Source organism: Drosophila sulfurigaster, chromosome 2R (genome assembly GCF_023558435.1).
Source record: "Drosophila sulfurigaster albostrigata strain 15112-1811.04 chromosome 2R, ASM2355843v2, whole genome shotgun sequence".
NCBI classification, from domain to species: Eukaryota; Metazoa; Arthropoda; class Insecta; order Diptera; family Drosophilidae; genus Drosophila; species Drosophila sulfurigaster.
Window position 1 is genome coordinate 11,272,271 of NC_084882.1, and position 27,094 is coordinate 11,299,364.

General features: G+C 36.5%; 1 protein-coding gene across 4 annotated transcripts in view; it reads right to left on the minus strand.

The window, feature by feature from the left end:
• Nucleotides 1-26,712, minus strand: part of LOC133837681 (circadian locomoter output cycles protein kaput) — a 42,240-nt gene extending 15,528 nt beyond the window's left edge. For 3 of the 4 annotated variants that reach the window (XM_062268524.1, XM_062268527.1, XM_062268526.1), the window contains exons 1-2: nt 26,427-26,573; nt 8,201-8,391 (exon numbers count right to left, since the gene is read on the minus strand). In XM_062268524.1, the coding sequence (XP_062124508.1) occupies nt 8,201-8,391; nt 26,427-26,482 (247 nt within the window). In that variant the 5' untranslated portion in view covers nt 26,483-26,573. Of the gene's footprint in view, nt 1-8,200; nt 8,392-26,426 lie in introns of all 4 variants that reach the window. The other variant, XM_062268528.1, reaches the window with a different exon arrangement.
• Between the last annotated feature and the right edge of the window lie 382 nt (nt 26,713-27,094).

Below are 27,094 nucleotides of genomic sequence, written 5' to 3' on the forward strand. Positions count from 1 at the left end.
AATCGCGTCGTCATTTGGTGGATGAACGTAAATCTTCTCTGAAAGGCGGAAAAGCGCAAAATCTCAGCTCTAGCTGCATATGCGCCAAAGGGTGGGAGAAGGAGGAGGGGGGTGCTGGCTGTATATAGAAGACATAATAAAAATGGCGGCTGGCCAAACCCCACCCACCTAGCAAAGCGACGAGCGAACGAAACGGTAAAGCGTGCGCAAGATACAGAGACGCTAGCTAGCTCTCTGCTAACGTTGACGCTGACGCAAGCAGCGCTGCGAAGCGTCGCGTCGCTGTGACTGATGCGCCCTGTGAAAATGGCGTCAATTATGCGCTGGGCGCTGCCTTTGTTGTTGCTGCTGTTGCTGTTGCTGTTTCTGCTGCCGTTGGCGCTTTTGGGGCGTGCCCCTTGGCACGGCATGGTGCAAACAATAAAGAATAAAGTTTAAATTCTGACATTTTGGCAAATATTTTTCGTGCCTCGTAAGCAAATATGTCATGGAAATGTCAAACTCATCAGCGCAATTGATTGAAAAACTGACAGCTGTCTCGATTGACTTCGAAGGGCGGCGCAATGAAAGTTAATGTATATTATCAGTATGTACTAAGCTGTGCAGCTTACTTTAAAGCCAATTGTTGGTAGCTGTCAAATATTTGCCATCTCCACATATCTAAATATGATAAGCAAGCAATATTGTTACTGCACTCGTTGTATAACAGTAACAAGTAATACAAAGCATTCATTGCAATCTGTTTTTCTAAACGACAACAAATCGTATGGTTATAGTTGGTAAAAATAACGCCAAATGCCTCCGTAAAAGTAATATTTTTTTAAGTATTCGATAAGAATATTTACAAAATTTGCTTGTTCTTGTAAATATTTATCTTTATATTAATATTATTTTATGCTTAATCAATTGCCAAATTAAATTTCATCTTGATTCACTTCCTTCTGCTACCGACTTAATATTCTTACAATTCTTTTTTGAAGAACCGTTAAACATTGAACCTAAATTGTTTATAATACAATACAAATAAAACGTTTAATCTATTGGATGTATAAATAATGAAACTGCATCTAATATTTCATAAGACTGCGCTGAAAATAAATTCTGCTAGTTGTAAGAAATTTTTACTTCTACATATTCCTATATTGATTAGACTTCAAACTAAATTTTCTCTTTATTTCCTTCTGCTTCCATCTCAATATGTGTAAGCTTTTCAGCTTTCAGAATTTATAATATAAAAGATATTAAACATTGACAATATGGAATTGTCACTATTTAAATAAATAAACGCATTTATTATAGTTAGAAATAACATTTTCTAACTCTGAGAAATTCTCTACTTGAACCAAGCTGTGTTGTGTACCAGATAAGTACAAAGATTTCATATTCAATCACTCAAATTTCTGTGTGAAATGTTGTCTTATTATTTTATTGATTTACATACGAATTTGTTGGGCTTTAAACGTTTTGCAGTGAGCTTTAAATTGAACTAGGCCTTTGTATACAGTTGCTGATACCTGTTGTTGTTGCAGCTGAAGGGAGGGAAGGGGGAGGAGGAATGAGGGGGTAGCGGGTGGCCGACCTACGTAAGTCACGCAATGTTGTCTGGCTGCGCTCTCTCTCTCTTTCTCTATCTCTCTTTCTCTTTGGGTCCAACTCTAAGGCTGAGCTGAACTAAGCTGAACGTTTTGGTCGGCGTGACAATGCGACGCCTCTCGCAAGCAACAACAGCAACAACAAGAAGAACTAGGGGGAAACAACCTTCGAGCTGAGACAGGTGTATTAAAGTGCATCGCCTGACTGATTGCATGTCCGCCTCTGCACCGCGGCGATTTCGACCCATTGTCTGGCTATGGATTCTATCGTCTCCTGTGTGTACTTCACTCTTGCGCTTCCTCTCTCTCTCTCTCTCTTACTCCATGTCTATCTCCTCCCCACATCCATCAGGTATCCCGACCTCGTCTGCTGTCCGCGCTAATGGGCCTAAACTGGAGCAACGCACGAAAGTCATGTATATGCACGAAAAATTGGCCACAGTTATAGACAGAGCGAGACAGAGAGAGAGAGAGAGAGAGAGAGAGTGAGCAGGCTTAGTATGTTTATAGGTTAAGAGCTGAGCCTTGGCCCCTTGGGCTTGCAATTCGCAGGGAGTCGTACGACGGCCATGGGCTCCATTAACAAACGCTTAACGGCAATTTTGATAATAGCACAACCAGCATTCCCGCTCTCTTTCCCTCCCTTTGCCCCCTATGAAAAAGACCCACTCATATATCATAGCTATTTCCTTATGAATTTGCTGACCAAGTGACCTTGTTAAACATAATCTAATGGTATCACAATTGACTCAAGTCTTGTGTCGCATGTGCAACTCTTAGAGTTGCCACACAATGTCGCAGTCGCATTCGCTTCCCACGAGACACTCTAGACAGCACACACAGAGGTGTCCCAAAAGTGAGAACAAGATCTCCAAACCAGTCCCGCGATCGTTAGCTACTTATTCAAGTAATTCCAACATGATTTGACTGTCTGACTGGCTGCTGCTTGCTGGCAAAACCATATTTTAATCATGTGTGGGAACTCTGGTTGGCAACCAACGTGTTCCCACTCTCAAGCTACAGTCGCAGTCTCAGTCTCAATCTCTGTCTCTGTCCCAGCTCAAATTACCAAAACGCGGCGAATCAAATGCGAGAGTCATTCCCATTACCACTTGAAGTCTCTCTTCAAGTCTCCATTGTTTGCGCTAAGCTCTATGTTCTATTTCAGTTTAACTTTATAATGGTCTTGCATAAATCAATAAATTATTTCATTTACAATGCTGAAACTAATAATTTGCTCTTTTAAAACTAATCAAATTTCGCTCAGCAACTAATTGAATTGAATATTTAAAATGATTGTTATTTTTGATTTAATTAGAATAAAAAATTATGTTTATTATCTTTTCGTAAGTCTTTCTAATAAAATGAAAAATATAACCGAAAAATTGCTTTTAAAATGCAACACTCAAAATAATTTCAAAGCGAAATTAAAATAAATTACTTTTTCTAATTATATGAATTGACGGATATTATATTAAATTTTTTTTTTTAATATAATTAAAGAGATATTATATTATATAATTTTTAAATGTTTACAAAAAAGTTGTTTATCGAAACCAAAAATTAATTTTGAATTCAGAAATATTTGAAATGGCAAATATTAAATTTATTAAATGTTTTCCCTTTTATATGTTTAATAAAATAATAATAACATAAATAACAGTTTACACAGATACTGTTGTTCCAAATATAGCCCAAAATTATATATAAATTTAATTAATTTAAGCAACTTTCCAAATAAGTTTTCTTTACATAAAATAATCGTTTATTTAATTTCCAAATTTACCGAAATGAACTTTTTAGCTTATGAAATTTGAGAAATAAACTTTAGCCAAAGTGTCCTCCCCATGGAGTGTGCTCAATTTGCTTATTGGCCAAGTTGATACGTTGAGTTATGTCTTCTTTTGGGTTGAGGTTTATGTAGAGGTTCGATTGCGTGCAATAGTTGTTCACAAATGGTTAAACAAAACTATCAATGCAAGCATTTGAGTTCAGTTTTGCAGTTAATTACGCAACTCATCAATTAAGCAAAGAGAGCACGCGGTGCCAAAGGAAGCAAATAGTCCTGTGGCAGGACGCAGGAGTGGTAGGGGGAAGGGGAAGGGGAAAGCAGGAGCCATCGTGAAGTAAGCGAGTGCATTAAAAATGAACAAATTGCGCGTCTTAACAATTATTGCTGGCCATAAGGCGCCAACGCTTGGCCAGCAATTATGGCCCTTTTAGATACGGGCGTGGTTGGGGTAACATCGACAGAGTGAGGGAGTTGGTTTCTTCTTCGAGTGAAAGAGGGCAAGAGCGAGAAGGGCCCAAAGACAATGGGCCATTAGTGGCGCGCTTTAATTATTTAGTTTTTGCAACAAAAACAGCAAAAGCAAAAAGAAAGGAAGCCGAAAAACCAAACCCAAGTATGAGAGCGAATAAGAGAAATGCTAAAATATTCGAGTGGTTGTGGGTGGTGTGAGTTATGGTTGTTGGTGTGTTTCTGTTTCTGCTTCTGGTTGTTGTTGTGGTTGTGGTTGTGGGTGGTGCACATTATGTGTTGTATTTGGTGTATGTACACATAGAATCCACCTTTTCCAAATAGCCTGGCGAAAATGAAAACGAACTTTGCTTTTATTTTTTCTTCTCTTGTGTTATTTTTTTTTGTTTTTTTGGTATAGAGAACTTTTTCGCCTTTTCGTTTCGCTTTTGCGCAAGTCAGGGTCAACAACTGCCCCTATGCGAGTACGAGTAGATGCCGGAGGATAGCCCTTGTCCCTTATCGTCCTTGCTGCTCTTGTCTGTGCTGTTCTCTGTTCTCTGCTCTGCTCTGCTCTGCTGTGCTGTGCTGTGCTGTGCTGTGAAGCAACCCCCTGTGGCCCATTTCACATATGTACACCGGTAAATACTTGTACATGGCCAGAGAACACAGCCGAAAAGAACTAAACTCAACAGAACAGCACAGAACAGAACAGAGCTTTATATACCCGGTGCTTTCCTTGTTGTCCATTGCCTTCTTTGGTGGGTGGAATTGCAATCTCTTTATCCACGCAGCAGCCCAGCAATTAATTTTAAGTTCATTGATTGCCACTTCTCACAGCTTGCAAGCAATAAGAATATCTCTACCTATGAATTTTCATGAACTTCATTAAGCTCACTATATTTTAGAATTCAAATAACTTAGAATTGAAAATATATTATTGTTAAATTCTATAGTAAGTTCATTTCCTATGAATTAATATTTGATATTTTTTGTTCTGTTTTTTGTAAACTAGTTAACATTAAATCCGTATACTTAATAAGTGAGTATAAGGATATTTTTGATCTGTTGCGAATGTTTCATCAATAAAAACAGAAAGAATCAACTCAATTTGAAAATTGATACCAATTGCGTAAATTAAAATTAACTTTAAAATTAATAAATTTAGAATTCAAAACTAAAATATATTTGTTCGCTTTCCATTTCCAAAGTTAGCTACAAATTCGATTTAATGAAATCTATTTATCCATTAAATCCTTCGATTGCCTCTAAATATCTAAAATATATTTTGTTTAATAGTTTCCTTTACATCTGAGCTATTTATGAGAATTGCTTCTGTGTGGATTGGCTTTTCAAACATCCTGGACAGCCTGTCAACTAATCGCATTGAGTGCTCAAGTTGAAAATCCCACAAGCGAAGGGAAAGGCAGCACACGTTCAATATCCACAAATTCCCTATACATATAGACACACTCTGCACACTCACTAATTGTAAATTAAATGATCCTGATAATATCCGAAAAACATCTAGACAAACAAATAAAGCCAAAACGTAAACAAACTTTGACCTGTGCCCGAAGTTCGAAGGGAAGGAGAGGAGGGGGTAACGTTTTGTCAACCCCCTTCGAACAAAAGCATTAGACAGGACTCGACTATGTGTGATAGAAAGGACACTAAAAGAGTACGGCGAGTGGATTGTGGATAGAGAGCACACGGCGCAACGGTTCTGGTCCATTAACCCGTCGTCATTGTTGTTGTTCATGTTGTTGTTGTTGTTGCTGTTGTTCCTTTGGGAAGGACAAACAGAGAAACGCAGCGAAATGCGCAAAGGAAACGCAGCGCGTGGCGGCTTCGTTAGGGATTTGTTGAAGTCGATAGAAAACCTGGGATGCGTTTGCTGGTATTGACTTTGCCACAAAATGCAACAACGACTGCGGCACGTGGCGTCAACAAAACAGCAACAACAAAAAAAGGAAAAGGTTTTGGGAGCTGGTCAACAGTTTGCCATTGCAATTAACGCCCCAACTTTGCCATTGACCGCTAATTGTCAAAATATTTACTCGAGTCCTTTTCATGCAGTCCATGATGAATCCTGCCACACACACACACACACACACACACACACACACAGAGAACACGTGTGACTCAGTAGCTGGAACAAAAGGATGGGCCAAGCAGGTCGCTTAGTTGCTCTCCCGCTCGCTTTTGCTTCAATTTTTGCACTTAAACTTAATTAACGTTGTGAGTTTCCTCTCCACCGAAGCAATTAAATTTATGTCGTTAAACAAAGCGAAATGCCAATGAACCAAATACTGAATGTCGCTCTGGCAGCCTTCTTCGATAATAAAGCCATCAAATGTTGAGTTCGTTCTCCTTTTATTGCATTTGCTCACTGCGTTTTAATTAATTTAAATTAGACAAAACAAAAAAAAGAAAACTTATATATAAATGCCGAGTAAAAATAGCACTAAAAAAAAAGCAGAACATCCCTGAAAATGTTTTTGTAGGTTTCCTCAGGCGTCTGATTCGATTTACCTGCCACCGAAAATGTTTCAACATTTCCCCCCCCATTTCCTCTACGCGACTCTCGACTCACCTTTAATACATTCACCAGGTGAGCCAGCAACAAAAATAAAAAAGGCAAAACAAAAAGAGAAATTAAAATCAGGAGGAACAGATGGGAATTTCTACAAGGCAAATACACTTTTGAAGGTTTCATTCTAATAGAAAAACTTTACTCAATTAATCGTGCAAAACTTGTGATGAATGTTGATTGAAGTGGATATCTAATCTATATAGCAAATATAGAAAAATTAATAAATAAAATAATTACAATTTAATTCAGTCTATTGATAATTTGTATATTTATATTTGGCAACTAATCAATAGAAAAAATCACAAATTATTTCATCAAAAATCTTTTACGCGCTTTCCCTATTTTGGTATCTCATTTACAAATCTCTAATAAAAATAAATTGTAGGTCTGAAAGTTTTCACCAATATATTTAATTTGAAATTAAATTTTATTACACCAAATCCAAAAACAATCTTTTTTCAGTGTATATTATAATGATTTATGGGATCGAATCTTTTGTAAGTCTGAAAATATGATTGAGCTGCAAGTAAAAGTTTATTTCATTATATGTAAATACATCCTATTTAAATCTATTATATTAATGATAAAACGTAAAATACTTCAAAATTCGCTCTATTTATATTTTTGTATAATATTGCACATAATCAATAGAAATAAAAACATATTACTCAATCAAAATTCTACAGCTTGATTCCCTCAATAACATGCTACAATTTCATTTTTAGAAAATTGTAAGTCTTGTAGTATACCGATGATTTAATTATTGTACCAATAAAAGTTTAAGTCAATTGTAAATACAGTCTATTTCAGAGATTACTATAATCATATAAGCAACTAACTAAATAAGTAAAATACTCTTAAAAGCATTCTATTCATATTGCACATAACAGAAATGATACTTAATCAAAATTCTTTCCCCTTTTAAACTTCCTCTCTTATAAAATTGTAAGTAACGTAAATCTCGTCGATAATTACAAATTAAAGTTTATTACGTCAACTCTAAATACAGACTCTTTCAGTGATTATTATAATGATATAGTTGTACCTCGATGACAATTTTGTTCTGCTGCAAGTTTCACCATTTGCCATACGTAGTTAATATACCCCATTGGGAAAGTTAATTGTAGCAAAACGAGACGAAGATAAAATGAAATGCGTATTTCTTCCTTTTGTTTCACTAGTCCAACTTTAATCCGTCAACAGCACTAATTTCGCCACGTGCGTGTGTTTGTATAAGTTATATACTATATTATATAGCGGGTATATCCCCCTGAACTGGGAACTGGAAGTGGAAGTGAAACTGGGACTGGAGACTACAGACACACGGAGGAGGCGCAGGACTCCCCGTTGCGGCGATGAAATTAGTTTTGAATCATTTATGAGTCATGTTTAGGGTCTGCCACCGTGTGGCAGCCAGCGAAAACTCTCTCCGGCAATGGCAATGGCAGCATAATCGATTTAATAGGCTCGGGGAATGTAACGCGCCGTATGGCAAATGTGCAAAGCCGATGTCGACATCGATGGCTCAGCGCTCAGCCGCTCCTGAGAGGCCGACCATATGGGATGGGAAAGGGAAAGGGAATGAGAAAGGGAATGGGAATGGGAATGATATACATAGGTAGAGCCAGAGGGGCGTGGGCGTAGTTTGGGGGGTAGCTTTCACCTTCTTTTAAGTTTTTCCCTGCTTTCCAACCACCCAGAAACATAACACAGCAAAAAAAAAAAGAAAAAAGAAAGGAGGTGGGATATTCATAATTGTGATACGGAACTCACCTTGAAAATAACTTTTGGTTCTTAAATAACTAACGGACAGCCTTAGTATGCTCAGTCGATCCAGTTTGCTTAGTATATTCTGCTCGAAGGGCAGCAGCGAGGCAAGCAGATCCAATTCGGCATTCAACCGCTCCCGATGCCGTTTTGATGGATTGCTCTTAGTGACGCCATCCTTGGGCGGCGGCTTCAGGCTGCAAGAAACAAAACAGAACAGAAGGAAACAAGAGTGAAATGAGCAAATAACTAATTTTCATACATTAAATGAAAAGTCAGAGTCGGAGTGAGAGAGAGAGAGAACAACAGCTGACGTCACAATTTGAACTTGAGAACAAAGGAAAAAGGTAAAAAATTATTAATTGCACTTATCAGTTACCCGCTAGTCAAGGCAAACCCTCCCTTGATGTGTGGTTGCTTGGTGGTCGATTGAACACGGCCACTTGATCTGTTAATTACAACATCAGGCCGAAGTTAGCCCGAAGAGGAAATCGGAGTGTTTCTCAATTTCCGCGAATCAAATCATATAAAAAAAAAGCAAAACTAAGCTGCAAATTAGAACCGCAATCTGTATGTCCAATTAAATGTCATAAATGTCGGATTAAAGGGAAAAGCAGCAAAAACCCCATTGTAAAATCTAAATGCAGTATGTGATATGATATAGACAGAGAGGGACAGAAACACGTTGACCAAGTTCCTGCTGCTCCTTCTCGCTGTTTGCCAATAAAACTCATAAATGCAAAAAGTGTTCGAGTCGAGTTTATGATATCGTCTGCTTCTTTTTCCCCCCGCTTCTCTTTGACTTCCTGGCTTCTCTCCCAAGGTGCGAGCAGTAATTCAGCATTATCTCTGCCTTAAGCGTCTAAAGTCGAGCAGATTGAGGATTAACATAGCTGCAAATCAAAAGTCTGTCTGTTTGCCTTGTTTCTTTTTTCAGCTTTTGTGTTTTGCTTTTAATCATATTTTGTCTCATCATTTTCATTGACATTATTACAAAGTTAATTGCCGTTATTAAATATAATTACCGATGTAATTTATGAACGACCCCTTTCAGGGCCAAACCCCCTCCCTGACTCCCTCCCCTTCCTCCCTGCTGCTGATGCTCTTTAAAAATATTTGTCGTTGTTTTTTGTGTATGTTGTTTAGTTGTCGGTTTTTTTATTATTATCGTAAGTACATTGAACATTTTCATTGTTTTTTTCGCTGCTGTTTCGAGTTGCTTTTTTCAAAACTTTTTGCTTGGCTGCACACAAATACACATTTAAGCTGAGTAGCTGTACATTTAGTCGGGGCTAAGTACACTGTGAAGTGTCGCAGGACGAACACAGGACATTGTCGCGTTTGCACGGGAAAATAAAGTTGAAACGTATTTAAGTTAATTGCCCCGACATTTTTTTCCTGCTGCTTCTGTTGCTGCTGCCACAGTTTGGCACTTTTTTTGAGCTGCTTTCCTCGTAATTGTCACTGGCATGTCCGTTCGATGTCAGCACGTTACCAGGTGAGCGACATGTGCCTCAGCATTCTTAACGGACTCGTCTAATCCCAGCTGCGACTCCCTTTCTTACTCCCAGGGCAACAATCGAGGTGTGTGCTCCAAGTGCCCGGGAATGCAAAACTGTCGCCAAAGTTGGATTCTTTACCACAAAAAACATAGAGATCAACGCTCGCCACATCACAACAATGTCTTGATGCTCTTATAGACATTTCTATAGTATTTCAAATGTATATATTTAATTTTATGGTAATACCGAATACAATTCCTTATTGCAATGAAATGAATGAGAATGACTAAGGTCTTCAAATTAAGTATTACAAAATAGTTTGATATATTTCAAAAAAAAATATTTTACCTAATTATAACAGCTTGAAAAGGAGTCATAAACTCAAATTAGAATCTAACATAAGTATTTCTAGAGTATAATAATACATCAACAATATTATTAAACAAAACTTTAAGTTATTCTACAACAATTTAAGGCAACACTAGTCTGATTTCTGATAGATTTTATAGGATTAAATGGTATACTATTCATACACTCAAGTTTATCTTATTTATTTGCTAAGTGTGAGATACCATCTAACCATTTTGAATAAAAGCGAAACAGCGCAGTATTACCTAATTAATATACCGCAAAGATACTAAAATATACCGAGGGCCATATGTGGTATATCGATATAGTACTACATTCAAGATATATCAGACTATCAGCCAAAGCAGATAAGCATCGTATAATTACTCTTCTATTGAAACCTGACTTTATGCCAATTGTTTGTAAGGAAACCTAAATAAGCAGACCTTAAACCATATTTATTGAATTTAATGATTAATAAGTATTTTACTTGGATTTTCATTATGTAAGACTAATAGTAGTCTATTATTACAATATTAGTATTACACGTTTTTATTATATTTTTTATTTTTTAAAATGGCGTTGGATTAATACATTATTATATTATTATATTTATATGTATTATGTGGTTTTATTATATCATTAATTTGCTTATGCTGATGTGCTAATTAATTTTAAGAACTTTCTCAATAAGAATTTCTCATAATAAGCCCTGACTTTATGCACAGTTACTGTATTAGTTTCTTAACTTTTCATCACCTTTCATATAGAAATCATCATACTTTGAACAAGAGTATCGCACTGCAAACTCAATGCTGATAATGTAGATGCATTTGCATTTAAATGAGCCTAAAAATTGCAAAATGTAAACCGAATTAATTGCAAGTCCCAGAGTGCTCTAAAGTGTCGACTACCCGGAATGCAAAACTGTCGCCAAAGATAACAGTTTTTATAGTTGGATGATTCATGTGAAGTTGGCGCCGGAATGCAAGCAAAAAAAAACTCTCGACAAATCCGCATGGCAAATAAACGTTAATTTATTTAATTAAACTCTCGCTCTCCCCGAAAACTTTGAAGCCAATTACGATGTGGGCAGGTCGCAAAAGAAGAAACAAGAAATAATAAAAACGCGTTGTGTTTTAGAAAATTATTAGTGTCTGCGGCGAAAAGAAGACGAAACGAAGGAAGGATAAACGACAATTGGCAAAAGGAGTGGGTGATTATAGCGCACTCTATGGATATGAAGGATGATAATGATGATAAAACCGTTAGACGCATTGGAATGCAATTTGAATGGAGTCAATTTGAAGTCAAGGCTGCAAATTAGGCACAAGCAAAAAACACAATACTAAATAACTTAGCAGCAAATTAAGGAGCTGCTTCAAAAATTGAGGGCATTGCGGTGTTTGCCTGCATCGTTGCCGTTGCCGTTGAATAAAATGTATAATTTTCTTATTATCTATATGAAGCAGCAGACAACGGGACTGCAAATGCTCTGAAACACCAACAATATAACTGGCTAAGAGCTAAGAATGAGCTGAATGCAGACAAAAGGAGAGAGGGAGCGGGGAGCGTGGAACGTAATAAAATGAATTCCATAAACAACTTTCCCAAAACAGCACAAAAAGAAAAGAGAAAAGAAATGAACGAAATGAATAGAAGAAGTAGAAAACAAAGCCTTTGTTTGGGTTGAACTTTTTTCTTTTTCTTTTTTTTTGGATGGGGGGCAGACCATAAAAAAGTCTTGGCTAAAAATGGCGTAGAATCCTTGCGAACAAAGGATAACTGCATAGCTCAGTGTACGTCTATGTGTCTGCGAGTGTGTGTGTGTGTGTGTGTGTGTGTGTTGACCACATTTCTTGCGAAACTTTCAGTCAACTTCTCTCTACCTTTCCCTTTCCCTTGCCCTCCTCCGACTTTGTCCTTCTTGCTCTCGAGCCAAGGCGCAGCCCAATTTTATTTAGCTTCGCCTCATTTCATTCCATTTTCCCATTTCGCTTGCATTATTTTTGCCATTTTCGTTTCGCTGCTTTTCTTTTTCTTTCATTTTCCCCCAGCACATTTTCATTTTTCTTTTCTTTTTCGCCGCTGCTGCTGCTGTTGCTGCTGCTGCTTCCTAGGGACCATTATGAAATGAATTGCTTTTAAAGAAATTACAATGCGGCATTGCCGCTGTCGCCGCTCCATGCCCCATGAAATTGCCCCGAAGGTCTGCCATTTGGGTTTCGATTTCGACAATGTTGCAACGCCCACGCTGCATGCCCCCAGCTCTTCTTCTGCTTTGCATAAGTTTAATTTAAAATTGTATTTGGATTCTAAAATGTTGGACAATGCCTAGTTAGGATGCACCTGCTGATGCATTTCATCAGCTGTTGCTGTTGCTGCTGCTGTTGCATGCGGCATGCGGTATGTGGCATGTTGCATGGGTGTCAAGGGTCGACAGCACTGGGGCTTTGGGTTAGCCGGCAGTTGCTCTTCAAGTGTTTATAAACAAATGACACGCAATCCTTTAGAGGCAACAACGAGACACCTAGAGAGGAGAGTGGGAAAGAGAGAGGAGAGGGTGTATGGCACGTGAGCTCAACTCGTTTCATTTATAGTTGCATGCCACACACATTACGCATACGAAACGTTGCCTTGTGGCTGTGCTGTGCTGTCCTGTCGTTGATCTTTGTTTTGCATGCTCAATTTGGCGCCAAAAATCTCGGCACACTTCACACACACACACACACACACACACACACAACTGGCGAATTCATTCATAGACCTATTGCGCTCTCTTTCCTATTGGCAGCCATCTCTCTCGCTCGCTCTGCGGCGTCAGTGTTGCGTATGCGTGCCCCGTTAAGCTGCGTGCCACAAACTGCAGCAGGCAACGGCTTTTGTCGCTTCTGCCGACGTCGACGTCGTCGTCGCCGTCTGGCAACTAAAAACGCAAAGTGGCGTGTCTCATGTCCGAAAAAAAACAACAGAAACAATCACTACGACACCAACAACAACAACGTAGAACGGCGTAGGCGGCAAACGCAACAATTACAACAACAACAGCAACAACAACCGCAAGCAACAACTACAATAACAACAACAACAACAAAGTCGGGTCACTTTTACTGGCACAATTTTTGCGAAGCTAATTTAATTTTTGCATGTTGCTGGCGCTGTTGTTGTTGTTGCTGCTGTTGTTATTTTTGTTGCTATTGCTATTGCTCTTGTTATTGTTTCTATTTTTCAAGTGCATGTTGCTCATACTCATTACAGCCTTGCCAAAGGGCAATGCAACTTTCAGTTTACGCTGATGCAACAATTCATTTAGCCTCTTCTTATCGTGATATGAAATATTAACTTTAATTATCATATGATTCAAATATTAAATTGAATTCCAAGAATTTATTGTAGTATGCTATACAACTTATGAGCATACTACTTTACCTATAATATACATAAGGTGAAATAAAACTTTATTTATATTTAATAATTTAATAAGTCAAATTTATTTGTAATACAGCTTATTAGATGCTTTTATAATCAAAACAAGGTAAAATAAAACTTTATTAATATGTATCACATTTGATATCAGAAAGAATGGAAAAAAAAAAATACTACAAATGAAACAAGTTATTAAAAATTAGCTACAGTCGATGTTATAACTAAAAAATATTGTGATATTATTGTATAAAATATACCAAAATAATATACCGCAAAATATTTAAAAAAAATATACCGAATGGTACATTTGGTATATTGACATGATACTATAGAGTGGAAAATATACCAGATTGCCAGGCAAAGCAACTAAGACCCCAAGACTTTTTTGCGCATACAAAAGTATTTCTATCTGTCCATATGAAAAAGTAGATCTCAGAGACTATAAGTGCTAGAGCTATCACATTATTCGACAGCACTTATTAGGTTTGCACGCAGATCAAGTTTGTTATCCCGGCCAAACATAATATTTGGTATATTTTTTGTATTTTGCGGAATAATAATTTGCTATATTTTATTTTGTTTTATTTACTGTAGCTTTCAAACATGGTTTATTCTTTGACTTTGCCATATCATGAAATGTTTTATCTCATTATCTTTTTAGCTATTGAATTTCCCCAAATTAAGGCAAAAGTATCTATTGCAATTTCTCTGAAAACTTTACTTTCTTTTTTCATTATAGCGACCTATTTATTTTGTATAGTATATTCAACTTTTAGTTACGATTTAATCAACTTTGATAAATAAATTAGACATCTCTGTTCAAAATTAATCACTTTGTGATCTATACAACCAAAATTTAATTTCAATTTTAAAATAATTTTACTTAAAAGTATTCCATGTTTCCGTAACATGAAATGCTTTGAGAATGAATAAATCATCAGATATTTAATTCGTTTTTTTTGCGATGACAAATGAAATCTTCCGTCTACTCCCCCACCAACATTCCGCAGTTTGTCAGCTTGGTATTTCACTGAATGTCACAATTAATTGAATTTGCATGCACAACAAGAACAATAATAAAACAGAAAAAAAGATACAAAGGCGAGGCGAGGCCAAGAAAAAAACAAAAAAAAATGTCAACAGCATCGAAATGTCAAAACAAAAGTTAAGCGCCATTTAAAGAAGCTGTCAGCGAGAGGAGAAACATGAAAATGAAATTGCTACCGTTGCAGCAGCAACAGCAACAGCAACTTGTGCAGCACTTAAAATGCTGCAACAACAAGAGGTTGAAACTGAAGCTGGAGCTGGGCTTAATCTATGGACCACTTAATGGATCTGCGCCAAATTCACGCATAAATTTGCCGTTTGAGCCGGGTGAGAAAAGCTGGACGCTGAGCTGTTAAATTTAACGAGCAACCGTTGCAAGCAGCCTCTGTGGTGCCCCATATCTTTGGCCAGTCTTTGCCACAGAGCGCAGCATCAACTCATTAATTTTGTCAACCCGAAAACAAAATAAACAAAGCAAAAAAAAACACACACAACTGAGAATCGCAGTAGCCTGACCAGACGCAGGCGACTACAAAACGATCGCGAGGCTGAACCCAAAGATAAACGCAGGAGTAGGAGAAAAAACTGAAAGGAGAGAGGAAGAGAGAGGGGAACCTGCATCCATTGAGACTCAGCTGGTAGCAGGTTCAGGACCCGAGCTAATCGTCCAGCTAACCAAAACAACGATCCCCATTGGAATCTACTCGAAACCTACTCAATGAGATGAGGCAACAGCCACGGCAAGGGAATTAAGTTGTTAACGCATTATTTGCATATTTCGAATCGATTCGACTTCTACTCGAATGCCACATTAAGATGCCTTCATTTGCATATTAATTGTGCAAAACAATTTAAAGAGAGACACCAAAAAAAGAACAGCGAAACATTCAAGTGACACCCGAACATGGTCTCAGACCCAATGAGAACCGAGCAGCCCAACAAACTCAGCCGCTTAATGAAGTGATAAATGTTTTAGGGCAGCTCAAAGGCGGCTCACTTTAAAGAGATAAGCGCAGAGATGAGCTATCTGCTGTTTAAACTATGCGAGAATTCCAATCGGACAATGACAACTGTCAAAATATGCTAAATACCCAATAAACGCAAACTTAATACGATATATTCCCTGAGAAAATTTACAAGAAATTGCGAACAGTTTAAATATTCTAATTATTTCAATTGATAAGAAAAGCAACTTTTAAAAAACTTTAAAATCTTCATTTCTCATTTTATTTAAATTTCTTTAAGATTTAGAATCATAATTACTAAATTTATTTTTATAATTTCCAGCCACGAACACGAGCTCTATTTTTAAAAGGTTATCATAATCCGTTAACTTTTTTTTAGCCCTCAACCATTCTATTTTAACTATCTTAAAAGCAATCACATCCCTTTCTGACCCTGCCATACTTGCGTTGCTTTCACGCAATGTAATATCGTATTTATTTGAGTTACAATCCACAAAGATTCAACTATTTTATAATAACTTTTCGTCGACCTCATTTACAGCAGGTTATTAAAAGAATCAGTCAAGAGACAGTCAATTATTTCAGGTCGTTGACATAGACGTTGTTTGTTTTATTATATATCTTTTTGGAACTATAGCTTATTCTTTAGCATTTCAATTCAAGTAGAAACTTTAGATGTCCACATGAAGAATTTAAAGGAGAAATTGTTTGAATTAAATAAACAGTATATATACTACACAATAAATCTTTTAATAATCCATATGCATATATAAAAGAGAAGAGATTTAAGTGTTTCTATACTATTAAATTTATATTTTAGTTCTTATGTTCGTCAGAGTTGTGCAAGGTAACTATTAAGTTTCAGAATTTTAAAAATTGTATGGATGATAATTATTCAACTTTTTCTATACTTTTTTTTATAGTACTTTTTTTATTGTTTAGAGTTTGCATGAAAAAACTAAAATAAGTTAAGCAGAGTATATATTGAGACAATTTTCAGTAAATGTTTATACTCTAATTTATATTTTAATAGTCCAATATTATTTCTGATAGTCAATTCTCCACTTTATTTCTCTCGCATTAAAGATTGATGGAACTGTCGGGAATACCTCTGTTTATATGAGTTGTTTATGATCTCAGCAAAGGCATTTAAGAATTTTTTATACGCACACACATTCAGGCAGTATACAGTACATAAATATACAGTTATATTAGATACTGTTGTGTCTATGGATATTTGAATGTGTATGTGTGTGTGTGAGTCGATGTTGTGTGTAGTTTTATGATTGTTCCAAAGGCAGAGCGCCGACATCTGTGAGGCGGCAAAAGTTCTGCACAAGAATAACGTCAACTATGCCAGTAACGACAAAAGTAACAACAGCAACAAGAACTGTGACAACAACAGCAATAACAACAAGAGTAACAACAACAACAAGAACAACAGCGCAAAGGCAACTCATTTATTTTATCGATTAAACATTTTTGCGATTCGCGCAGCGGAATCTTTGAGCGAACCCAGCGAAATGCTTTTTTTTTTATATGTGCGCTTGGAAAAATGTATCTACTGACACACACACACACACACACAGACACACACACACATACTTTGCACACACCACATAAATACACACACAGAGGTAGCTAGAGAGTCGGGGCGACATCAAAGCGCTTGGCAAAGCAACTTTGAAAACCTTTTGACAGCTGTGAAGGAGCACAGTGGCAGAGGGACGGGCGAAGAGAGGGGGCAGGAAGCGGGGTTTAAGCAGCAGCTAAAAAGAGGAGCTCTGCTAGGCTGGAAGAGGTTGCTCTTTAGCTGGAGTTCCACCCTATTTGAGCAGCGCGTGGGCGCGGCCTTTATTCCCACTACTGCTGCTTCCTCTTTCTACTTCTCTTTCTCTGCCTCTTCCACTTCCTCCTCCACTACCGCTTCATTTCGGGGGGCGTCCACAGCGATACTAAATATATATATGTATGTGTGTGTGCCTCGACTGCTAATGATGAGCTATCTACCCAGTCAGCTACCGGGCATTCATCATTCTCAATTCCTGAATTTATCATTTACTCATGGCATAATTATAAAAATTATTTTTGATTTCGACACACCAAAAACAAAAAACAACATAATCAAATGAATTTTTCACTCTCAGCTGCGACAGTTGCTGCAGATACCCTGTAAATCGTTGGGTGTATTCTCTTTAAGTATGCCTATTTAGAAGATTCCGTTACTAGCACTTTAAGCTCTATAAAATGTAATCTTTTAAGGTGTTTTAAGAAAATTTAATTTATTAGAATAACAAATTCTTTTAATAAGACCGGGCTGTTAGATAATCAGTTCAAATGGTTGAGTGTTATTCCTTGTCTTAAATTAGTTCTTAAAAATGTGGTTTCAGTTGTATAATAAATCCGGAAAGAAACATATTCACAGGTAAAGTTATTAATGTTGTTATCGCTTAATTTCGACACAATACAACAAATACTTTAAATAAAAAAATATTAAGTGAAAATAATGGCATTCTAAATATGTGATCTATTAACTATTAACTTAAGAAAACCACATCTCTCTGAAGTTAATTTTAGATAAATAGTTATTATTGTCACTTATTAGGGATATGTATATGCTTGATAGCTGAAAAAATAAATGCAAAGAAAATTCTTTATGTAAAAATGAACATCAAGTTCAAGATATTCCATTTCATTATGTGATTCGATGAAACATTATAATTCTGAACAACTTATAAATTTAGAATACAACTAATTAAATTCCTTAAGAATTTTGAAAGTTTGCTGTATCTCAGAGTATCTCACGGTCTTTTTTAATTTAATAGTTATCATTATGTCGCTTATTAGAAATATGTAGCTGGAATTCTAAATACAAAGAAAATTCTTTATGTAAAGAAGAACATCAAGTTCAAATTATTCTATGTTAATTATCTGATTCGCTATGAAACATTATAATTCTGAACTAAGTCCAAATATAGAATGCAGCTAATTAAATTCCTTTATAACTTGTTATCTTTGCTATATCTCATAACTATTAACAGAGTATCTCATGGTCGAGCACTCTCATCTTAAGCATTCTTCAGCTTGTTTTTAATTTAGCACAGCGCTCTGCGAAAGGGGCCAAAAAAAAGGATAACGTATGCCAATGAAAAGTATCACCTGCCCGTCGAGGACTGTGTTGTGCTGTGCTTGGCTTGGCCAGGACTCTTAAACAACACGCCCTGCTCCCTGCTCCCTGCCCCCTGCTCCCTGCTCACCCTACCACCAGTTTCCCCGTCGCCCCCCGCTTTCATTCAGTTTCATTAGCAGGCGCGCTTCAGTTCAGCGCACACACCGCAGAGAGTATAAAACGAGTTGAGTTGAGTTGAGTCCTGATCCTGGGGTGGCTTTTTATGGAAACGCTTTTGGTTAATTCAAAATTCTTTTGTTTTGCTTTTGGCCGCCAACAGCCAACAACAGCAACAAACTGAACTAGGCGCGTTCCAAGCCAAGAGTCCGGCAGGTGGTCAATTTTTTTGTTCGAGGTGGCTTATGGATTAACAGCGCTGACTAAGGATTGAGGATTGGCCTGCCAAATGGTGGTTGTGTGTGTGTGTGTATGTGTGTGTTTTAGACTCTAGAGAGAGTTCACTGACATTCGAAATGCATTTAGGCCTTTTGGGCCAGATGCCGCAATGCAATCAGCTGCTGCCAAAGTTGACATTAAGAGCGTTTACTTAAAATGTAATGCCAACAGCGGTTTAGCACCTTCCGACAAGGCTGAGGATGGGGCTGACAGCAATGGCAACAAAGTTTCACAAATGGTTGAAAATGCATTCAGTACAGCAGGAGAAAGAGAGAGAGAGTGGGAGTGGGAGGGGGAGAGGGAGAGAGAACTGACTGTGTCGATTGGCAGTGTTGGCTGCTTTTTAATGGCTGCCACGCCCCCCCTGTGCGCCCCAAGCTGGGCATATGGAGCAGCACTATTTAGGCTTCGATACGCTGCATTACGCAATGGTGTTAATTACACACACACACACACACATAGTCGCACACACAGATACAAGTACAGACAGATACAAGCTAAAGCTAGAGCAGATAATCGCCACATAGACGAATCTAACTAACGGGGAGATGGTAAGCTGATGTGCGATTGTGGGAGGGGAGGGGAAAGGTAAATCGAGACAATGTTTAACCACTGGAAAACAGTTAATCAAAGCCCGATACACTTGGAGAAAATTGACTGCATGTTGAGCCGATAAATGGCGCTTTTACGCTTTTATAATAACCTCAATAATTGTCAGAGTTTGCAACTGTTAGCCAATAAACTACAATCATGGGGCAATTATCATGTGGAATTTAGTATTCAAATTATATTAATCAAACATTGAGATTGCACTGATAAAGCAAATTTACGCTAATAAACTAAAGAGCGAGTTAATATTTAAATTGAAGTGGATTAAAGCGAATCATGAAAATATTTGTGAAAAATAGCAGATATTGAATATATATTGACAGAAAAATATTATAATGAACAATAGTAAATGTATGCTAATTTTAGATGGCAAAAATGATAAGAAAAATATATGTAGTTAAGAATGCAATGTACTCCAATAAAGTGCGTAACCAATTAATATCAAAATTTTAAGAAAAGAAATTCATGGAATAAAAAAAATTAAATTTTTAAAATTAATATATTATTAAGGGTATGTTTAATACTAAACAATAAATATATGATATACATTTAGATATTAGCTAAAAATGTATACCAGCATGAAATAAAGAAATATAAATAATCGTTACAAAACACACACTAGAAATAAATTAATGTAGACTTTAAAAGTCGAACATTTATTTATTTAATTGTTCTTTAATGCCCCCTATTTTCATACCCTCTACCTAGGAGGCAGAAGTGTATTATAGTTTTAACTGACAGCAGGAAATTGATGCAACTGACAGCATGACGCGTCTCCGATAAACATTTTAGAAGTGATTTAACAAATTATTTTGCTTTGACTTAGAATCTGATATATTTTTTACTCTATGGCCGATTTTTAATATAGTATCATATCGTTATACCAAATATATATATATTATATATATTATATGTATATTTTAGTATTTTTTGAAGTATATTTTTACTACATTTTAGGAATTTGGTTTCACTGAAGATGGGTAGCGTATATTCCAAAGCTTTCGTTTTGGGAAATGTTATTCATATAATTAGTTGTTCCTTAATGTTATATATATGTTATTGCGAAGATATATTTAGCGTTTTTTAAGCGGAACTTTGTTAACGGAATAATTTGAGAAAGTGTTGGTATTTTTTTTAAAGGTAAACGAGTAAAACTTTTTCACCATCTGATATCTACAACATTAGATATTAGTCGCGCACTTAAAATATGATAGTCGAATAGCATATGACTGTTGTGTAGTAGCTTAATGAAGTGCATTATAGTTATATTTTTGGGCTATCTATGACTGGTATCACACCCGCTCTCTCACGCCCCTTGAACTGTAATTAACCAACAGACCAAGCGATAACTCGTCTGATATACTTTTAACCCCACGTGAACTCTTAAGAGACAACAGAGGCAGCAACAGCAGCAGCAGCAGCAGCGCAGGCGCAACTAATGAGCAGCAGCAGCAGGAGGAGAATGTGAAGGAAAAGGAGAAGTAGAAAGGGGCAGGAGGAACTCAACCACCACCACCACCAGCAGCAAGAGCAATACCAGAAGTTGTAGCAGCAACATCAGCACCACCAAAAACCAAACCATTGGCCAACTGTTGTCTATTATGTTGGCCCCCTTTATTGGTCCTTTGGTCAATTCGCCGACAACAACTTGAAATGAACTTTGTTTTTCGGTGTGTCTCGCTGCGTTGTCTCACTGCTCAAATTTATGGTGTGGTGCTCTATGGGTATGGTCATTGGCATTGGCATATGGTCAGCTGGTACGCTTGACCCTCTCAACTCGCTGAATGAGTGACTGACTGACTGACTGCCTGACGCCACTCATTCCATCCATTTGCGATGTTGGTTTCCTTTTCAATGAGCTCCGCGAGACGCAGCCGAGAAAACATATGTCACAGCGGGACTTTGTGGTTCCCAGAGTCCTAAAACGTTTGATTGATAAATGCTGCGCTAGAGAGAAACAATTTCGGAAGGTAAACTAAGTCAGCGAAACAGCAATAGAAGTGGGACGTTAAGTAGAAATATTCTAAAAAGGGGAAGAAAAATGCATGTAGAAAACTGCGAAAGTATCATGAATGATGAATGAATGTCTGAATATGATATATTTTTTTAATTATCATCGATTTATAATACATTAAAATGAATTGCAAAACGCTTGAAATAATTCCTTAAGGTATTTTCGACTCAGCTCAAAAAGAAGATATTCCAAATAATATTATATTGAAATTTCTTAAATAGATGTCCATTACACTTTAGAGAATATGAATTCAGAGGATAGAGAATATGTACCATATGGACGTATGTCAATCAATTTTATTATTTGTTCATATATTGTTTCAAAAGTTAACACAAGGTTACTTGAAAAATACTTAGAGAAAAAATTCCGATAAGTGAACTAATCCAGGAGTCACCTTAGTTTTTGATTTAACCATTTATTGAAATGAGGAAGGAAGAGGAAGAATATATTTATACTTCTCAAATACAGATAAGTACTATGTATATAGAATACGAATAAATTCCTGAATATTAAAACTGTATATTTTGAATTATCATCAATTGTACATACAACACATCATTATGGTTCCCAAAGTCGTAAATCGGTTAAATATTGAGATTAAGAGTCTATTAGAGCAAGGAAGTTAAATAGATATTATAGATTTACTTAAGTAATCAATAAGGAACAATCTACAATCTGTTTAGACAATAAGTAAATTGTTTAATTAATTAATATTACATTAAGAGAAATAGTAGCTTTCCCATTAGTCCTGCAATTTTTTTTTTTTTATATATAACATCTTATCAGTTGGATACCAATTGTTAACACATGTGGACAAATACAAAGTGAGAATAAGGAATAAGGATTATAATAAACTTAAAAGAGAAAAATTGCTTATTTTGGTTATCAACACACCAATCTTAGTGGGTACCAACAACGAATTAGATTTCTACTATTGTATATTATACAACTAAAGAACAAAATTTAAATTCTGATATTAGTGCACTTTTAACTTTCTCAGTGAAATATTTGACCTGGGATCAATTCCTAAATAAGTAAGTTGTGCAATGCCTCAAAAGCTTAACCACTTTATAATTTATTCGCGCAGTTTCCATAAAAGTTATGCAGCTATACTACGAAGTTCCTTGAAGTTTTCGCAAGTTTTGCAACTCAATCAAGGCATATAAAATATGAGCGCTTGAACTTTAAAGCCCTTTTGAATCCCCCCAACAGCAACAAAAACAACAACAACTTGGCTAATTACAATTTCTAATAGCAACAAGGCTGAAGTCGCTGAATTGGCTTTTGGCTCGAGGAAAAGCGGAGCGGGAACAAGGTCTATTGGCTGCACCACTTGCTGCAATCAATAACAAGCACATACAACGTGTAGCAGCAACAAACAGCGAAAAACAAGCTGATAATCAATAAAGCAAAAGCAGGACTCATATATCCATAACAACCAACAAGTGGAACCAACCAACAGTCGATGCAGCTGCAAATGGAGTTCGACCTGAAGTTGCCTCTGCCTCTGCTTCTGGTTGTGGCAAATGGAGTTCGAGGCTAAAGTTTCAACTAAGTTGCAACTGTTGTTGTTAGGGGAATCTGGGAATTCGTTTGGGTGGTAAAAGGCAACTTTAACTACTTGTGGATAATTGCACTGACAAAATACAAAAACCAAACTCAAAGTGCAGCAGGCAAACGGGGCAGCAGTGCATGTCCAGCAATTAAATGGGGCTGTTGCCGCAGTGTTGCAGTGTGGCAGCCACGGTGGTTGACTGGGTTAAGGCTAAGATCAGATCTTTGCCAAAGCAAAAGAAGTAAACAAAGTTACACAGCGATCACAATAGACAGTTCAGCTCAAGCCTTTTTTATTCATTCGATTTGAAAATGAAATACAATAAATCAAGGTGATGTAATAGAGATTGATTTAATGAAGCGTAAATTGAATTTACTTATTAACATATATGATCAATTAAGCTAGTAACAACAATCATTACATTCATATAGCATTTAAATATTCCTAACAATTTTCTTGCTACTCTTTTACTTTCTTCCACTAATATTTGTTGAAGTAAATTAATAACATTTTCATTCCTTAAGAATGCAAGTATTGTATCCCATAATCGAATAATTCGCATTATGTTTAATTACATTTAAACTGCCGAAAAGTATAAATCTCCTCTTATTTACACTCCAAGTGCAGCCCCTCAAATTATTTGTTATTGCTTGTTTTATGGTCTCAGATAATGCGCATTAATTGAAATTATAAGTTCTAATAAAAATAGATGCACGCAAGCTTCAGTTAGTAGCATTAACTAACACTTGTAACACTGTAATTTCAAAGCATAAAAATGTTTAGTGTGACCAATGCGGCGTATACTTAATATTGGCAATGCACTCGAATTTCAGTTGAGGAAAACAGCTGCAAGCGAGTGCAGGGTGCTCAATTAAAATAGCACAACACATTTTGATCGTTTCATTAAAACAGAAAATTCTAGGAGAATTACGAGCCGAGTACTCTTACTATCTGGATGGAGGATGAAGAATGAAGGATAAAGGCGATTGCGGATGGAGGGGCGCTGTCAGTTAATTGCAGGTGTGCATGGCAAGGTGACAATTTTGCGTCAGTCGAGCGAGCCGGATACACAGGAGGGAGTGAAGGGTAGCAGCACAACATGTCCAGCAGAAGAAGGACCAGAGGCAAAGGAGACCAAGAGGCAGCAGGGCAAAGCATTTTGGCGAGAAGTAATTGTTTTTTAAGTCGCGAACCGCTGCAAATTATGCGCGCTGCCTGTCGATGAGTGCGCCGCAGAAAAAAAATTATAATATAATACAAAAACAAAGGCAAAGCAACGTTGAGCTTTACATTGTCGAATACGCGATACCCTAGGATAACAATTCAACTTCCATTCAAATTGGTGGAGACCAAGTTTGTGAAATAAATTTTGTTGGCAATCCATTAAATAAATCGGAATAGTTCTGACCTCTATTATTTTTTCGCAAGTATTCATTTGACTATTTCTATAACTTTTCATGAGTGAAAATTTCATTATTTATTTTATATATTATGGTGTAAGTAAGCCTACACATTTTATTATTAATAATATGAGTAATTTCTCTATTCTATCTCTATTATTTTTTTTAAGTATTCATTCATTTGACTATTTCTATTGTTTTTCTTGAGTATTAATTTTTTTTTTGGGGTAAGTAAACCTACAAATTTTATTATTAATAAGTTATTATTAAATTTCTAAGCAATTTTTAAGAATTCCACTTATTTTTTAAATAAAAGTACTAATAGTATTAACAGTGTGTACTAAACAGATTTTGATATCAAAAGATATCAAAAAGAAATTTAAAAAAATAAAATGGCTTAGTTCAACTCCAAACATTCCAAAAAATTAGATTCCGAAATGATTTTCTTCCTTGAAATTTATTTTTTGAATAATTTTATTTTCTTCCATTAAGTTATTTCTTAAATAAATGTATTAAATATTCTAATTTATGTATCAATCTAAACCTATAGATTGATGAAAAATTATAGATGAATGATTTACTTCACTAAATTTGTATCCAATTGAATCCTAAGCTGTTCAAAATTAGAAATTGTGAATCAGGAAAAAAAGATACATTTGAAGATGTAACTTTGGCAACAAGTTTTCTATGCATATCAATAGTATTACTTTAGAAAATTTACAAAATTAGTTAAAAAACATATTGACCGTTCTCAGCGACTTTGTGCTTAGGGTATTGGGCAAGAAATTAATAACTTTGTCGCTATCTTTGGACCTGGCTTGGACGCGGCGCTGTTGCTGTTGCTGTTGCTCTCCCGCTGCTGATCAGGTTGGGGCGCAATTACAGTGCTCAGTTGGGGGCGTGTCTTGGTATGAGCAGCTACTGCACACAGCCAGCAACAGTTTTAAGTTTAAAGTTTTTGTTGTGCTTCTGTTTCTTTTTTATTTTTCACTACATTTTCCCCCATCTTTCCTGCAAAGTTGCTCTGTTTTTTTTTATGTTTTTGCATATTTACGCCGCGTCGCGTGTAGTTCACATGTGTTGCACTCGCTCTCTCTCTCCCTCTCGCTTGGTTGCAAGTACGAGTATTTTGCGGCAAAGTTAAGTACACAAAATTATCAGAAATTATATGCACTTTTAGGCAGCGCGAATAGCAGCGGCGATTCTTGATCTTTGCACTGCGATAAGGCTGCAATAGAGCGCCGAAGTGTGGAGTCAAGAGTGCGTGTATCTCCCTCAAAAAGAGAAAAAACAAAACAGAAAAGAAAAAAAAAAGAAATAATAATAAAAAAAAGAAAAAAAACAGGGCCACCCCACAACTGTAATTTCACGCAAGTCTGCCGACAGCATGCATAATAATAATATTACTACTATATGCTACATAATTTTCCCATTCAAGTGCAGTTTCAATTTCAATTTCAGTTTCGACAACACTTTGGGTGGCATTGCGTATACGCAGCGTGACACAGCAAAACATGTAAAATTAATAACAATCAATCGATTGATTGATTCATTGAACCGATGAAGACCAGTAGCTAAAACGCGAACAATGTTTTGTGCCATCATTTATCAGCTCGGAGGGCTCGGATTATAAAACGATTGACGGCGGCCAACAAGCCGCAGATTGATGGTCATAACAGAGATTATTGTGTTCATTGATTGAAATCATTCAGTAATGCGCGTAATAATAGTGCAACCCACACTTGCCACAGTTGCAGCCGCAGCCACACCAAGCTCCCCTGCGGCGTCATTCGCAACTCACCTTTTGCCATTGCGTCGCCTTCGCTTTGTGGCGTAGACGGTGCCCAGTTGGCTCATTGCAAGGGCGGAGTTCGTTATGGTCGCCGTTGTGAATGATTTTTTCTTCTGTTCTGTTCTGTTCTCTTTTTTTGTTTTGTAGTTGTTGATGTTGTTGTTGAGCCTCGTGTTGAAGGCGTACTTCAGATTTAGCGCCTCTTGTTGCAACGTTCTTTTTTTTCTTTGCTTTTTTTGCTTGCTCGTTTGATTTGTAATTGCTTTTGTATTTATTATGAGTCCTGCTGTTGCAGGATCTCAGCAGCTGCAGCTGTTGATTTCGTTTTAGCCACACGTCTTTTTCCTTTTTGAATTATCATCACGCCTCACATTTTTGCTTCACCTTCTTCTTCTTATCTCATTTATTTCATTCAACTGTTTTAAGATTTTGCTTATCTGTTTGTTTATTGCACTTTTTTCAATCTCGCTGGGCACTTTTGATTATAAAGCTAATTGAAAATAAGAGAATTACAACTTTATTTATCTGCGGGATTTGTTTTTTAAATTATTAAATCTGTCTTTATGCGATTGTTTATTTATATGTATTTGAGTTATTATTTAATATAGTTATTGTAATATTATTTTTGTTCATGATGCTAAACGTGCTGTCAACGACTTTTAATTTACTTCATTTGA